The 16,586-nt window shown below is 43.6% G+C and overlaps 1 protein-coding gene across 1 annotated transcript; it reads right to left on the reverse strand.

Moving 5' to 3' along the window:
• Positions 1–435: 435 nt before the first annotated feature.
• CFAP73 (cilia and flagella associated protein 73) lies at positions 436–14,160 on the reverse strand. The gene is made up of 8 exons (XM_058158789.1): positions 14,102–14,160; positions 12,915–13,020; positions 10,215–10,319; positions 7,395–7,595; positions 4,395–4,616; positions 3,325–3,483; positions 1,217–1,354; positions 436–471 (listed from the first exon to the last, which is right to left on the reverse strand). The coding sequence occupies exons 1-8, from the start codon at positions 14,158–14,160 to the stop codon at positions 436–438; spliced, it is 1,026 nt and encodes a 341-aa protein (XP_058014772.1).
• Between the last annotated feature and the right edge of the window lie 2,426 nt (positions 14,161–16,586).

Genomic DNA, 16,586 nt, shown 5'->3' on the forward strand with positions numbered 1-16,586 from the left:
CAATGTTGAATAACCATCTGTCTGAGATGGTGTAGGGTTTCCTGCCTGGGCAGGGGGTTGGACTAGAAGGCCTCCAAGGTCCCTTCCAATTCTGTTGTTATTATTATATAAAATATTGTTTTCTGAAGTTAATTATGAAGAATTGTAGGCTTGCCCAGGGCTAGGCTTAAGATGGGAGATTGGGGAGGGAACTTAGTGTACTGTCCAAGGTGCTGAAAGTATGCTGGATTCTACAATGCCATAGAATTGTAGAATTCTTTCTTGGCCAAGTGTGATTGGACACACAAGGAATTTGTCTTTGGTGCACATGCTCTCAGTGTACATTAAAAAAAAATACATTCATCAAGAATCGTAAGATACATAAAAGAAACATTTAAAAAAATACATTCATCAAGAATCCTAAAATGCAACACTTGGTGACACTCCTTGCCTGGCCTAAGAAGGTAAGGGTGACTGGGGATGTAGAAGAGGCTGGGGCACAGACAGAGAGATACAGAGAGGGGGAGAGAGAGAGAGATACAGAGAGAGGGGGAGAGGGAGACGGGGAGAGGGAGAGAGAGAGAGAGAGAGACGTAGAGAGATACAGAGGGGAGAGGGAGAGACAGAGGGGAGCGAGAGACAGAGATACAAGGGAGACAGACATAGACGGGGGAGATACAGGGGAGAGAAAGACAGATACAGAGGGGAGAGTTGGATACAGAGGGGAGAGAGAGACAGATACAGAGAGGGGGAGAGAGAGATACAGAGGGGGAGAGAGAGACATAGAGGTGGGGAGAGAGACATAGAGAGATCCAGAGGGGGGGGAGAGAGCGGGGGAAGAGAGACAGAGAGATACAGAAGGGAGAGAGAGATGGAGGGAGGGGAGAGAGAGATGTCAAAAGGGTTTTGTGGTTCCTGGTGTTTTTTAACAACTGTTCTCTGCCCTAATGACCAGCTGTTTAGGCGTGGCTGGGGGGGGGTGTCATATGACTGGTGGAAGTGAGTGACATCGAGTTGGCCCCGGCCAACGAGGTTTTGTGGCTCCCGGTGTTTTCTGCGGGAAACGGGTCCAAATGGCTCTTTGAGTGCTTAAGGTTGCAGACCCCTTGGCCTAGGCTGTAGCTCTTTCCTCCGTCTCTTCAAGGCCACTCCGACTTACCGTTAGAAAGTTTAACTTTCCTCAAATCAGGAGATTCGTAGTGCAAGTTACAGAGGATGTAGTTTGGATTATACGTACCCTAGATAGTAGTTGTGACTGGCTGGCTGATGTACTGGTTTGTGATGGCACCCTTTTTTCTGGTTGTGAAGGTTGCGGTGGCTCTGCTTTGCGGAAATCGGCGAGTATGGCTGTTAAATCTTCAACACAAAGCTGCACCTGGAGGGATGGAGAAACAGAGAGGGTGGCCGTTGCTAAAATTGGGAAGAGGAAGCGGTACATGTATTGAGTGGTGCAGTGGCCTAGAGGTGGAGCTCTCGCCTCACAATCAGGAGGCTGTGAGTTCCATCCTAGGTAGAGGCAGATATGTCTCTCTCTCTGGGCACACTGAGTATATATCTGCCGAACAAAACTCTGCCCTGGCAACAGGAAAGGCATCCGGCCAGTAAACCCTTAGCTCCATTCAGTTGCCCAAGACTCCACCTCGCAATGGATTATGGGGTCTTTAAAAGAAGCTGAAGCGGTACATGCATTATCTTAAGTAATTCAAGAAAAGGAAGAGCGTTTAATCCAATAAATATTCTAAGAGAAATCAATCCAGACGTCTCACTCAAGACTGAAATGGCCAGGCGCAAATGACTTCATTTTGGAGACAGCGTAGAGAAGAAGTCCATGGTTCTAGAAAAGGTAGAGGAAAGGGAAGAAGTAATAGGTGACCAGCAACAATAGGGTGGACTCAAGGATACGGCTAGTCCTCAACTTATGATCACAACTGAGCCCAAATTTTCAGTTGCTAAGTGAAACCTTTGTTAAGTCTTGCTCCATTCTTACAAACTTTCTTGCCAACAATTCTCAAGCGAACCACTGCAAGTTACATACATACGTCGAATTTATTACAAGCACAGACCAGAGACCAGAACAAATAAAAACACTCAATGAACATGCAATTAAAGATTCTAGAATAAAATAATAAATAACAGATAAAATCTAGGATAAAATCCAGTCTTGTCAATTATACATGGTCTAACTATACGAAAATCTATGTAGGTAAAACCACTGCAGTAGGTAATTTAATAACTCAGTCATTAACTGGGTTCCCCAAGGACTTTGCTTGCCAGAAGGCTGCAAAAGTGAATCACAGGATGCTGCGACCGTCATAAATATGAACCAGGTGCCAAGCGCCTTAATTTTTGGATCGCATGACTGCAACAGTCCTAAGTGTGAAAACGGTCTAGAATAGAATAGAATAGAATAGAATAGAATAGAATATATTTTTTTATTGGCCAAGTGTGATTGGACACACAAGGAATTTGTCTTGGTACATATGCTCCAAGAGCGGCATTGTAATCTCAGACACTAAATGAATGAAGAAATGGAGGGAGTGACAAATTTTATTTTCCTGGCCTCCAAGATCACCGCAGATGAGGACTGCAGCCAAGAAATTAAAAAACGCTTGCTCCTGGGGAGGAAAGCTATGGCAAATCTAGACAGCATACTAAAAAGCAGAGACATCACCCTGCCCACAAAAGTGCTTATAGTCAAGGCGATGGTTTTCCCAGTTGCAATGGAGGGCTGAGAAAGTTGGACCATAAGGAAGGCTGAGCGCCAAAGAATTGAGGCCTTTGAACTCTGGTGCTGGAGAAGACTCCTGTGAGTCCCTTGGACTGCAAGGCCATCCAACCGGTCAGTCCTAGAGGAGATCAACCCTGACTGCTCTTTAGAAGGCCAGATCCTGAAGAGGAAACTCAAATACTTTGGCCACCTAATGAGAAGGAAGGACTCTCTGGAGAAGAGCCTAAGAGGGAACGATGGAGGGCAAAAGAAGAAGAAGGGGACGACAGAGAACGAGGTGGCTGGATGGAGTCACTAAAGCAGTTGGCGTGAGCTTAAATGGACTCTGGAGGATGGTGGAGGACAGGAAGCCCTGGAGAAATGTTGTCCATGAGGTCACGATGGGTCGGACATGACTTCGCAACTAACAACAAGTCTAAGACTATTTGTACCCGGGCACCGAGATCAGCCAAAGGTCAATAAAATTTCACAGCTTGGAGCCATCGCTTGCCCGGCAAACATCTTACATTACTTCCCTTTGCAAGATCCATTGTCAGCATATTAATAATTTAAAACCTCCCACGGTGTGACTTTGCCGAAAGCTAACATCAGTTATGGGAGTAACTCTTAGAGCTGACCGCATCTAGTTGGGCTTCGGTGTCCTCTTGGGGCACGTTCATGGGTAGCTTCCTGTGCTTGGCCACCATCTGGAAAAGGTTCAAAGCTGCCAGCTTGATCTGTCCCAGCTCCAGGGTCTTGCCGGCAGCCGTGTTCTGGATGCAAATCCAGTTGGACTCCTAGAAAATCAAGATCACGTGAAGTGTTAATACCATTATATCAGGCCTTGGTAAGGCCACCCTTGGAATACTGCATCCAGTTTTGGTCGCCGCGATGTAAAAAGGATGTTGAGACTCTAGAAAGAGTGCAGAGAAGAGCAACAAAGATGATTAGGGGACTGGAGGCTAAAACATATGAAGAACGGTGGCAGGAACTGGGTATGTCTAGTTTAATGAAAAGAAGGACTAGGGGAGATATAGAATAGAATAGGATTTTTTATTGGCCAAGTGTGATTGGACACACAAGGAATTTGTCTTGGTGCATATGCTCTCAGTGTACATAAAATGGAATTGAAATAGAATAGAATAGAATATTTTATTGGCCAAGCGTGATTGGACACACAAGGAATTTGTCTTGGTGCATATGCTCTCAGTGTACATAAAATGGAATTGAAATAGAATAGAATAGAATATTTTATTGGCCAAGCGTGATTGGACACACAAGGAATTTGTCTTGGTGCATATGCTCTCAGTGTACATAAAATGGAATTGAAATAGAATAGAATAGAATATTTTATTGGCCAAGCGTGATTGGACACACAAGGAATTTGTCTTGGTGCATATGCTCTCAGTGTACATAAAAGAAAAGATACGACATGATAGCAGTCTTCCAATATCTCAGGGGTTGACACAAAGATCTCCATTCCCACCCCATTCTGGGACCAGCCAGAGGTGGTATTTGCCAGTTCTCTGAACTGCTCAAAATTTCCACTACCGGTTCTCCAGAACCTGTTGGATTTCACCCCTGCATTTGTCTGAAGCGGTGTAGGGTTTCCCGCCGAAGCAGGGGGTTGGACTAGAAGACCTCCAAGGTCCCTTCCAGCCTCACGATTCTATGTTCACTTCGTCCTCCACTGATGTCCTGACCTTACCAATTCAAGGACTTTGGCCCGGGTTTGCTCCAGCTGGCCTTGGAGCTCAGCCACCAGGTTATTTTGCTGCAACATCCTGTTACTGCTCTCGTCCAGGTACCGTTGTAGGCACCTGCGTTCCTCTTCCACAGCTTCGCGGGCAACTTGTTCTCTCTCGAGCAAGCTGACCTGGGTGGCCTTCAGGGTCTGGAACCGACCAATCAGCTCTGAGATTTCCTGAAACTGCAGAACGAGAGAGAGAGAGAGAAAAAAAAGGAGGACCCCCTCCCAAAACTACTAGAAGTAACGTCAACCCTGAAGCTGACCTGACCGGAGACCATTTTGAGGCTTCAGCACTGCCACAGCTGAAGCTAAGGGATTGTTGTGACCCAGGCCCAAGTAGGTAGTAATAAACTTAGTCCATGGAAAAACAAACTGTATTCGAACAGCTGGGAATTTATTTCATTCCCAGCGTTGTTAACTCAAAAGTAAAACAAATGCCTCCCAACACAAATTCCTCAGTTATCTCACAAACCTTGGTCCAATTAGGCATGCCAAAGGCCCTTCCTGGCAAATGTCCAGAAGCCACAAAAACAAAGACGTACACAAAGCAGAGGATGCAGCTACAACGTTGTTTTCCGGCAAGCTGAAACACCAGTACTGGTCTGTTTTAAGCCTTATGGGAGGGGCCAATCATCTCTTGGCCCTACTCCCGAGTTGTCCTCTCTGCTTGAGCTGCTCTAGCCTTCTGGCAGCTCTTCTCATGCGTGCATTAGGAACAGGCTCCTCCTGTTCCTCTGCCTCACTACTCTCAGTCTCTGGAGGCTCTGGAGTCCGCACCTCACTCCCCGATGGCCCTGGCCTCAACTCAGCCTCATCGCTGTCCGACTCTGTTGCCAGCTCCGTAGGCTGCTGACGGACCACAACAGGGATAAGGGGAGGGGAGAGTAGAGATAGCTGCGGTTTGTAGCCAAAGCAAAATACTTTCTCTTGGGAACCAAGGACATTCCAGCAGGGGCTTGGAAGGCGGGGGACTGAAGTCACCTAGCAACTGGACTGTATCCTGATTGGACCGTGTAACTGATGGTTTTTGAGAAAGTGAAAAACTTTGAAGTGAAAACCATGGGAACGCTTAGAAGTCAGTTTTCACCAGCCCGTGCCAATATGACATATCCAATGAAAACTATTCTCTGAGGAATCCACCTGCCTCCGAGTTTTGTTTGCTGCGGGTATGTTACTTGGAACCTTGACATTAAGCCAACTCTTCTCCTTCTTCTTTTTCTTTTTGAAATATTTTTTATTGTTTTATATCATACATTTCAATACCTTTCAATGTTGAGCAGTGAGCTCTCTAGGGTCCAAGGTGTTACCATACAAACACACACATCATTATCGTCGTTATGATCATTCATATATATATATATATATATATATATATATATATATATATATATATATATATATATATATATATATATATATATATATATATAAACCACCACCCAGCACAAATCAACTCCGTAGCCAAGACACTCATCTCTAGAACAAAATGCTTAGCTGACGAACAACACCTAAAACCGAACTAGACACCCTCACTAATGTACTAACATCCAATGGATTCCAAAGAAATAAGATTACCAAGCTAATCCAAAAAGAACCCCCCACTAAAATCCAAGACAGAGAACAAGAAAATGGCACAGCCCTCCTCCCATATATAAAAGGCACCACAGACAGAATCAGCAAGATCCTCCACAAACACAACATCAAGACAGCATTCTGCACAAACAGAAAAATATCCACCATTCTAGGAAACCCCAAACACAAAATTGAGTTAGAAAATCAAGGAGTATATGAAATCCCATGCACCGCCTGCCCCACCACATATATTGGACAAACCAACAGAAGAATAAGTGCACGCATTGAAGAACACAAGAACTCATTCAAAAAGAGGAACCAACTTCTTCCCTGGTCCAACACTTTAAAGTCACAGGACATGATATTGACTTTAAAAGACCAGAACTATCGCCAAAACTGAACACTTTAACAACAGAATAATCAGAGAAGCCATTGAGATAGAAAACGCCCACACAGCATGAACAAACGAGATGACACCTCCGCCTACCAGCCATTTGGAAACCTGCCCTTATTGACAAACGAGTCCCTAACACGAGGAATGACACCAGACCCACACTCACGAGGTCCACACAGGATGTCACCACCACATCCACCCAGAAAGCAGACCCAAACCCACACTGATCATGAAGCATGACCAAGGACCAGAAGCCAGACCGCAGCTGCAACATTAGCCATTTCAAACCCCTCCAATCCATACATGCAGCAGACTGACACCCACTATGAAGATGTAGCACGACCCCAAAGCCAAACAACAGCTATGCAGCTCACCAGCTCAAATCCCTCTGCAACACAGACTAAACTGAGCACAACCAAGCCCCCACCCAAACAGGACACACCCCCAGCCAATCAGAGCACAAAAAAACCCCCATCCAATCAGAGCACAGCCAAACTCCCACCCAATCAGTTCAAACCCCCACTAGCAGTTAAAAGGAAGAAACAGCTGCGATCACACATTGCTCCCAGAAGCACGAAGCTGAAGCCTGAAGATGACGAATGAGACTTCGTCGAAATGTCGCCAAGACACTTCCAATTTTACATGGGAGAAAACCCGAACAACCAAAGATATATATAAAAACAAATATGCGATAACATCAATCACGTTATAACATATATTGTCTTCCATTACAGTATCGATTATATCAGGGGTCTCCAACCTTGGCAACTTTAAGACTTGTGGACTTCAACTCCCAGAGTTCCTCAGCCAGCCAACTACTGGTGTCATGACTAACTGGAGGGCACCAAAATAAATATGTAAATAAATCACAGAAGAAACCACATAGGTCTGGAGTTCATTTTGTTGACAGGGTGTTCCTTTGCCAGCCTGGAGAATTTTCTTCTTCAGCCACCTCTCCAGTCCTGCCCCTTCCCCTTCCCTCCCCTACTCACTTGCTCTGTCTTCCTTAGGACTTTCTGCAGATACTCGGAGAAAGGCTTATGAGCTTCCAGGCGTCCTTGGAGTTTTGTCTTCACCGTCATTAACCGGGCAATTTCCTGTTTGAGGTGTTCGGCTTCCACTTCTTTCTGAGCCATCTGCTTCTTTTCCTGCTCAGCTTTCCGCATCGCTCGGTCCCGTTTGGCATCGTTCTCCTGCAAAGCAGAAAATGATCCCGGATCACTCCCGAAAGCCCTTCCTCCTTTGGGGTGGATCCCAGCCCCTTCAAATCAAATTAATTTTTTTAAAAAAAATTTATACCCTCTTTTTACATCTGGAGGCTAAACTGTTCTGACCTAGGCTTCCCTTAAAAAGCAGGAAACAGAGTCTTGGTCCCGGCAAAACCCGTTTTGTCCAAACAGTCTTTCAAAGGAATATTTATCAACACAGACCTCATCTCGCTTGGAAGGCTGCCAGGTAACTAGTTTCCAAATGCAGCGCAAGGCAAAACTTGGCACAGAGTCTCTGGGATTTATTATGTATTTATTTATTTGTCGCAACAGTATATATATGTGCAGTATATATATATACTGTATATATATATATATACTGTATAGCGCCAATTCAGTAAGCTCAAACTGCCCAAGGAGCTGCTGATTCAGTTCTACAGAGGAATTATTGAGTCTGTCATTTGCACCTCTATAACTGTCTGGTTCGGTTCTGCAACCCAACAAGAAAAACACAGACTTCAGAGGATAGTTAGAACTGCAGAAAAAATAATTGCTACCAACCTTCCTTCCATTGAGGACCTGTATATTGCACAAATCAAAAAGAGGGCCATGAAAATATTTACAGACCCCTCGCATCCTGGACATAAACTGTTTCAACTCCTACCCTCAAAAAGACACTATAGAGCACTGCACAACAGAACAACTAGACACGACAGTTTTTTCCCAAAGGCCATTACTCTGCTAAACAAATAATTCCATCAACACTGTCAAACTATTTACTGAATCTGCACTACTATTAATCTTCTCATCGTTCCCATCACCAATCTCTTTCCACTTATGACTGTAACTTTGTTGCTGGCAATCCTTATGATTTATATTGATATATTGACCATCAATAGAACAGAATAGAATAGAATAGAATAGAATTTTATTGGCCAAGTGTGATTGGACACACAAGGAATTTGTCTTGGTGCATATGCTCTCAGTGTACATAAAAGAAAAGATACGTTCATCAAGGTACAACATTTACAACACAATTGATGGTCAATATATCAATATAGTGGAAAGAGATTGGTGATGGGAACTATGAAACGATTAATAGTAGTGCAGATTCAGTAAATAGTAAATAGTAAATGTTGTACCTTGATGAACGTATCTTTTCTTTTATGTACACTGAGAGCATATGCACCAAGACAAATTCCTTGTGTGTCCAATCACACTTGGCCAATAAAAAAATTCTATTCTATTCTATTCTATTCTATTCTATTCTATTCTATTCTATTCTATTCTATTCTATTCTATTCTATTCTATATAAGCATAAGCATGAAATAACTATACAATGTATAAGCATAAATATAATTATAAGTATGTGATAACTTTATGAAATTGGATACAATCAAAGGGAACATTAGGACAGGAACGGTAGGCAGGTTGGTGCTCTTATGCACGCCCCTTACAGATCTCTTAGGAATGGGGTGAGGTCATTAGTAGATAGTTTTTGGTTAAAAGCTTTGGGGATTTTGGGAAGAGAGCACAGAGTCTGGTAGTGCATTCCAGACATTAACAACTCTGTTGCTGAAGTCATATTTTCTGCAATCAAGATTGGAGCGGTTCACATTAAGCGTAAATCTATCGTGTGCTCGTGTATTGTTGTGATTCAAGGACAGATTCAAAGACAGATCTTCCCACTCTTGAAACAATTGACCGACCAAATTGTTTCCTTGCAAAAGCGTACTCCCCATTCGCACCTCTTTTGTTTCCTATGGGATGGGCCTTTGCTTCGCTTTGCCGGCTGGCAAACCAGCTTTGCTGGCTGAGGAACTCTGGGAGTTGAATAGAATAGAATAGAATAGAATAGAATAGAATAGAATAGAATAGAATAGAATAGAATAGAATAGAATAGAATAGAATAGAATTTTTATTGGCCAAGTGTGAGTCCACAAGTCTTAAAGTTACCAAGGTTGGAGACCCCTGGACTAGAAGACCTTCAAGGTCCATTCCAACCCAATTACTCTATGTTCTGTTTTCATATTTTATTGCCCCTTTATCCCATTTTTGGGCAGTTCCAAAAATGGGATAAACAAATAAATAAATTCTGTATTTACTCTTCACCGAAGATTGGTTATCCTCAGTGGTGGGATTCAAATAATTTAACAACCGGTGCTCTGCCCTAATGATCAGCTGGGTAGGCGTGGCTCGGTGGTCATGTGACCGTGTGGGTGTGGCCCACTCAACGTCACTCACAGCGATGAGCGCTTCACTTTAGCTGTTACAATGTACTAATAAGGGTTAACCGGAGAGGCAGTTTCTGTATGCAGGGCAATAAAGATGAGGCTAGAAACAACACCAGAATGCTTCCTTCCTGCCTTCCTCACAGGATTAGCCCTGTGAAGTGGGAAAAAACCAAAATAAGATTTCTTCCAACAACCGGTTCTCCGAACTGCTTAGAAAGTTAACAACCGGTTCTCCCGAATAGGTGCGAACCGGCTGAATCCTACCACTGGTTATACTCTTTTCTGGGTTGGATTAGAAGACACTTCCAGTGTCCTTTCCAGCCCGAAGAGTCTACGTTCGAGTGCTGAGCTTCATTTCTGACCACAGACCTTCAAGAACTTGTCAAACTTCAGGATGGCCTGTTTGAGTTGACCTTCTTTGTGTTCCAGCTCTTGCCGTCGCTGCTGCAGATGTTCCATCTTCTTCTGGAACTCCTGGAAAGGAACAGGGAGAGATAGAGAAGAGCAACTGTAGAAAAGATATGGCCAAATCTTTTGAACAAAGAAGAAGCTTTTGAACAAAGAAGAAGCTTGACCTTATTGAAGTCAATGGAGATTCTCCATCAACCAGGCCATGGTTGTCCCAAAAGGCAACTGGATTGGGGGGGGGGGGAAACCACAACTAAAGCCAAGGGCTCCCACAAAGACGAGGGTGATCAAATTATTTTCCAAAGCATCAGAAGGCAAGATGAGAAACAATGGATGGAAACTAATCAAGGACTGAAGCAACCAAGAGCTAACTAGAAATTTCCTTATGGTGAGAGCAATAAGTAATGAAACAACTTGTTTGCAAAAGTTGTGGGTGCTCCATCACTGAAGGTTTTCAAAAAAGACTGGACAATCATTTCTCAGAAATGGTGTAGGGTCTCCTGCTCAACCAGGGGGTTGGACTAGAAGACCCCCAAGGTCCCTTCCAACTATGTTCTAAGAAAGTCCAACTGTGTTCTAAGAAAGTCAAACTATGTTCTAAGAAAGTCCAATTATGTTCTAAGAGGCCTCCAAGGTCTCTTCCAACTATGTTCTAAGAAAGTCCAACTATGTTCTAAGAGACCTCCAAGGTATCTTCCAACTATGTTCTAAGAAAGTCCAACTATGTTCTAAGAGACCTCCAAGGTCTCTTCCAATTATGTTCTAAGAAAGTCCAACTGTGTTCTAAGAAAGTCCAACTTCCCCCGGGTTTACGCCAAATACCTGACCTTCGGACCTTTCGCCGCGAACTGAAGACATATCTTTTCATTCGCGCGGGGCTGGCTTAAATTTTATTGATTTTAAATTTTCTACTACTAATTTTTAAATGGGGTTTTAGTTTTTTATACATTTTAAAGTTTTAGGCCAATTATAATAAGTTTTTTAACTTGCATTTTAAACTGTATATTGTATTGTCTGTTTTTACTTTTGCCTGTACACCGCCCTGAGTCCTTCGGGAGAAGGGCGGTATAAAAATCAAATAAATAATAATAATAATAAATAACTATGTTCTAAGAGACTTCCAAGGTCTCTTCCAACTATGTTCTAAGAAAGTCCAACTATGTTCTAAGAAAGTCCAACTATGTTCTAAGAGACATCCAAGGTCTTTTCCAACTATGTTCTAAGAAAGTCCAACTATGTTCTAAGAAAGTCCAATTATGTTCTAAGAGGCCTCCAAGGTCTCTTCCAATTATGTTCTAAGAAAGTCCAACTGTGTTCTAAGAAAGTCCAACTATGTTCTAAGAGACCTCCAAGGTCTTTTCCAACTATGTTCTAAGAAAGTCCAACTATGTTCTAAGAAAGTCCAACTATGTTCTAAGAGACCGCCAAGGTCTCTTCCAACTATGTTCTAAGAAAGTCCAACTATGTTCTAAGAAAGTCCAACTATGTTCTAAGTAAGTCCAATTATGTTCTAAGAGATCTCCAAGGTCTTTTCCAACTATGTTCTAAGAAAGTCCAACTATGTTCTAAGAGACCTCCAAGGTCTTTTCCAACTATGTTCTAAGAAAGTCCAACTATGTTCTAAGAGATCTCCAAAGTCTTTTCCAACTATGTTCTAAGAAAGTCCAACTATGTTCTAAGAGACCTCCAAGGTCTTTTCCAACTATGTTCTAAGAAAGTCCAACTATGTTCTAAGAGACCTCCAAGGTCTTTTCCAACTATGTTCTAAGAAAGTCCAACTATGTTCTAAGAGACCGCCAAGGTCTCTTCCAACTATGTTCTAAGAAAGTCCAACTATGTTCTAAGAAAGTCCAACTATGTTCTAAGTAAGTCCAATTATGTTCTAAGAGATCTCCAAGGTCTTTTCCAACTATGTTCTAAGAAAGTCCAACTATGTTCTAAGAGACCTCCAAGGACGTTTCATTACCCAGCTAGGGAACATCATCAATGCAGCCCTGATGAGGTAATGCATGGCGACGATGTCATATTATTGGGACTGATGATGTTCCCTAGTTGGGTAATGAAACGTCTGCAGGAAAACAGCCAAGTTCAGAGAGCACCAAGGACTTTAAAGGTCCTTCATATACAACTACCCAAAATGCATTAAATATTGGCTTCCCGATCCCCAGGGCTGTCCAGTTGTGTTATTCTAACCCCTGAAATTCAAGGGATGTGGTGGCTCCGTGGCTAAGACGCTGAGCTTGCCGATCGAAAGGTCGGCAGTTCAAGGGTTCGAATCCCTAGCGCCACGTAATGGGGTAAGCTCCCATTACTTGTCCCAGCTTCTGCCAACCTAGCAGTTCGAAAGCAGGTAAAAAATGCAAGTAGAAAAAATAGGGACCACCTTTGGTGGGAAGGGAAGAGCGTTCCGTGCGCCTTTGGCATTGAGTCATGCCGGCCACATGACCACGGAGACGTCTTCGGACAGCGCTGGGCTCTTCGGCTTTGAAACGGAGATGAGCACCGCCCCCTAGAGTCAGGAACGACTAGCACAGATGTGCGAGGGGAACCTTTATCTTTAACCCCTGAAATTATTATTACGAAGAAGCCCTGCTGCCTGGGGAATTCTGGGAAATGAAGTCCACGCCTGTTGGTGGTGTCCTTCAGGTTATTCAGATTTACCTCTTTGGTGGCTGAGAAAGTTTTCTCCACCTCTGTCAGTTCTCTTTGCTTCTCTAAGAGGTAGCAAGATGAGGGCAAAAAGTCGTTTTCGTTTTCCGGGATTTTCCTGGAAAGGACCAATCCAAGACTCAGTTGTTTAGCAGAGAAGATCCCAATTCCATCACAAAACCCAGGGGAACAAAGAGGGCCAAGCAAGTACGAAGGAGGTTGGCCAAGACGTTTGCAGGTAGTCCTCAAGTTAAAAGAACTGTTCATTTAACGACCGTTCAAAGTTATAGAGGCATTGAATACAGCGACTTATGACTAGACGTGGGATTCACTTACTTTCTCTACCGATTCTCAAATTCTCATGCGCCACATCCTTGCATGCACACGGCTTTCACATGTATGTGCTTTGCTCAAACGTGTGCCTTGCCCGCATGCGCACGGCCTCAAAAACATGTCTAAATAGGACAGCATACAGCCAGGGCGGGTAGGCGGGCCCACCCACAATGGCAGGGGAAGGATACTGCAAAATCTCCATTCCCAGCCACTCCAGGGGAAGGATGCTGCAAAATCTCCATTCCCTTCCCACTCCAGGGGAAGGATACTGCAAAATCTCCATTCCCTCCGCACTCCAGGGAAAGGATGCTGCAAAATCTCCATTCCCTCCCCACTCCAGGGGAAGAATACAGCAAAATCTCCATTCCCAGCCACTCCAGGGGAAGGATACTGCAAAATCTCCATTCCCACCCATTCCAGGGGAAGGATGCTGCAAAATCTCCATTCCCTCCCCACTCCAGGGGAAGAATACTGCAAAATCTCCATTCCCACCCACTCCAAGGGAAGGATACTGCAAAATCTCCATTCCCTCCCCACTCCAGGCGAAGGACACTGTAAAATCACCATTCCCACCCCATTCTGGGACCAGGCAGAGGTGGCATTTGCCGGTTTTCTGAATTGCTCATAATTTCCACTACCGGTTCTCCAGAACCTGTCAGAACCTGCTGGGTTTCACCCCTGGTTGTCCAATCTCTTCAGAAAAAAAAAAACAAAAATCCTCCAGTGATGGAAAGAACCCACAACTTCTGGAGGCAAGTCGTTCCACTGGTTAATTTTTATTTTATTTTTTAAAAATCACTCCTTTTGCAAGGGGTAAAACTTTGCAGCATCTCTTCCCACCTCCACCGCCCCTTCCCCGGCCTTACATCGTCAGCAACTTGTCCCGGATGGCGGCGCGGACCCTCTCCTCCAAATCCGAAGCCATCGTTTCCCCTTTCCCCCCCTCCCCACCAGCTGCCCCGGAGCAACCCCAAAGGGCCCCAGCGAAGCGACAGCTTGCAGCGGGGAAAAAAGCGGTCCCGGGAGTTCCCTGGGGGTTGCCATGGAGACGGCCAGCACAACGTTCTGTTGCCAGGGCGACGCGTCTGACGGGCTGGAGCAAAAGTCCCCCCTCCCGCGTCCCTCCTGCGCAGCCTGCGTTGAACCGGCAGGTTTCTATCGTCAGTTGGTTGAGTTAGTTGGTCCACAACTCCCGAAAGCCACAACTCGGATGAGCCGACGGCAAGGGGCTGCTGCGGTTCGCACAACCTGCGAGAAACCCGCAAATCAACCGGATGATGGCATTGGTTGGTTCGCCCAGGTTTTAAGGAAGGAAGGGTCGCAACCTCCGCAGCCAACCTCAAAGCCCGTTTATCTCGAGGTTATAGATTAGCAGAGTTGGAAAGGGACCTTGGAGGTCATCTAGTCCAACCCCACCCCACCCCGCCGAAGCAGGAGACCCTACACCATTTCTGACACACGGCAGTCCAATCTCTTCTTGAAAGCTTCCAGAAATGAAGCTCCCACAACTTCCGAAAGCAACTTCTGTTCAATGGGTTGATTGCTCTCACTGTCAGGAAAATTCTCCATCATCCCTTCATTGCATATTAAATTTAAATCCTGCCTCTCCCCCTCCACTCTGTTGGACAATTTAAAGGGGTCTAGACTGTCATACTATTTACTAAGTCTGCACTATTATTAATCTTCTCATCGTTCCCACCACCCATCTCCTTCCACTTAGGACTGTATGATTGTAACTTTGTTGCTTATATCCTTACGATTCATATTGATATTATTTCCTGGTTGCTCATTTGTACCCTATAACTATCATTAAGTGTTGTACCTTATGATTCTTGACGAACGTTATCTTGTCTTTTTATGTACACTGAGAGCATATGCACCAAAGACAAATTCCTTATGTGTCCAATCACACTTGGCCAATAAAGAATTCTATTCTATTCTATTCTATTCTATTCTATTCTATTCTATTCTATTCTATTCTATTCTGTTCTGTTCTGTTCTGTTCTGTTCTGTTCTATTCTATTCTATTCTATTCTATTCTATTCCATTCCATTCCATTCCATTCCAATATAATATTTATTCTATTCTATTCCAATATCTATTCCAATATCTATTCTATTCTATTCTATTCTATTCTATTCTATTCTATTCTATTCTATTCTATTCTATTCTATTCTATTCCAATATTTATTCTATTCTGTTCTGTTCTGTTCCATTGCAATATCTATTCTATTCTATTCTATTCTGTTCTGTTCTATTCTATTCTATTCTCGCTTATCAAATCGTAAAATTGCTTTCATTCGTGCACTAGAATTCCCTTGCACCCAAAATCCCGTGCACCAGGGCCTCTGGTGGCTCAGCAGACTAAGTCTGTCTGTTATTAACAGCAGCTGCTTGCAATTACTGCAGGTTCAAGTCCCACCAAGGCCCAAGGTTGACTCAGCCTTCCATCCTTTATAAGGTAGGTAAAATGAGGACCCAGATTGTTGGGGGCAATAAAAGTTGACTTTGTATATAATATACAAATGGATGAAGACTATTGCTTAACACAGTGTAAGCCGCCCTGAGTCTTTGAAGAAGGGCGGGATATAAATTCAAATTAAAAAAAAAAATCAGTCTGGGGCCAAGTGTTGCAACTGGACTTGAAAAAAAAAAAAAGGGGGAGTGGGGGAAGAGACTTGTTAGAAAGCCACATCTGGCTGTCCCACTGACCTTTTGGTTCTTCCCCCAACATTGCACACTTACAGCTTGTCCACTCTTGGGTGACACAGTGGAGTTGTGAAAGAAGGAGCAATCTCCCTTTTAACATCCAGCCCTGTGATGTTTTGCAAGAAAGGAAAAAAAAAAAGATGTTGCAGACACTCAGGGTTATTTCCCCCTTTTCCCCCTCCCCTGCCGATATTTATTTCGTGTTTGTCCTTAGAGGCGTTTTTAATCGCGGTGAAGCAAGTGCCAAGCATCACCCCTGTGTAAGGTGCCACAATTGACCTCCGCGGCAACCTGATCGCTGATTTCCTCATCTCTCAATCAAATTGCACGTAAAGGATTTCATCCTCACATTCTAAAATGTGCCGAAATGGACAAGTTAACAAAAGAAATTAAAGAGAAAGAAGAGAAAAGATTATTATACAATCTGGAACAAATGCTATGAATGGCTTGAGACTAGAAATAAAGGGGGGGGGGAATAAAGGGGAGAAATTATAAATGTTACAATAGGTAGATAACAAACGTATAAGAATCTAGAAAAGTAAAGCTATCAGTATTAGATAATTTCATGTAACTAAAGAAAATGGGATAAGTAAAGAAAATAAAATCATAAATGAGATGTGGTGGTGGGGAAAGGTATAAAAA

This window comes from Ahaetulla prasina, chromosome 15 (assembly GCF_028640845.1).
Source record: "Ahaetulla prasina isolate Xishuangbanna chromosome 15, ASM2864084v1, whole genome shotgun sequence".
Lineage (NCBI taxonomy): Eukaryota > Metazoa > Chordata > Lepidosauria > Squamata > Colubridae > Ahaetulla > Ahaetulla prasina.

Bases quoted from the DNA above. Each gene is read 5' to 3' on its own strand.
- CFAP73 (XM_058158789.1), bottom strand. From the start codon at position 14,160: ATGGCTTCGGATTTGGAGGAGAGGGTCCGCGCCGCCATCCGGGACAAG. The intron at 3,484-4,394 runs GTAAGGTCAGGA...TTGATTTTCTAG, and splicing joins GGGCCAAAGTCCTTGAATTG to GAGTCCAACTGGATTTGCAT. The intron at 1,355-3,324 runs GTCAGCTCTAAG...CCATCCCTCCAG, and splicing joins CCGAAGCCCAACTAGATGCG to GTGCAGCTTTGTGTTGAAGA.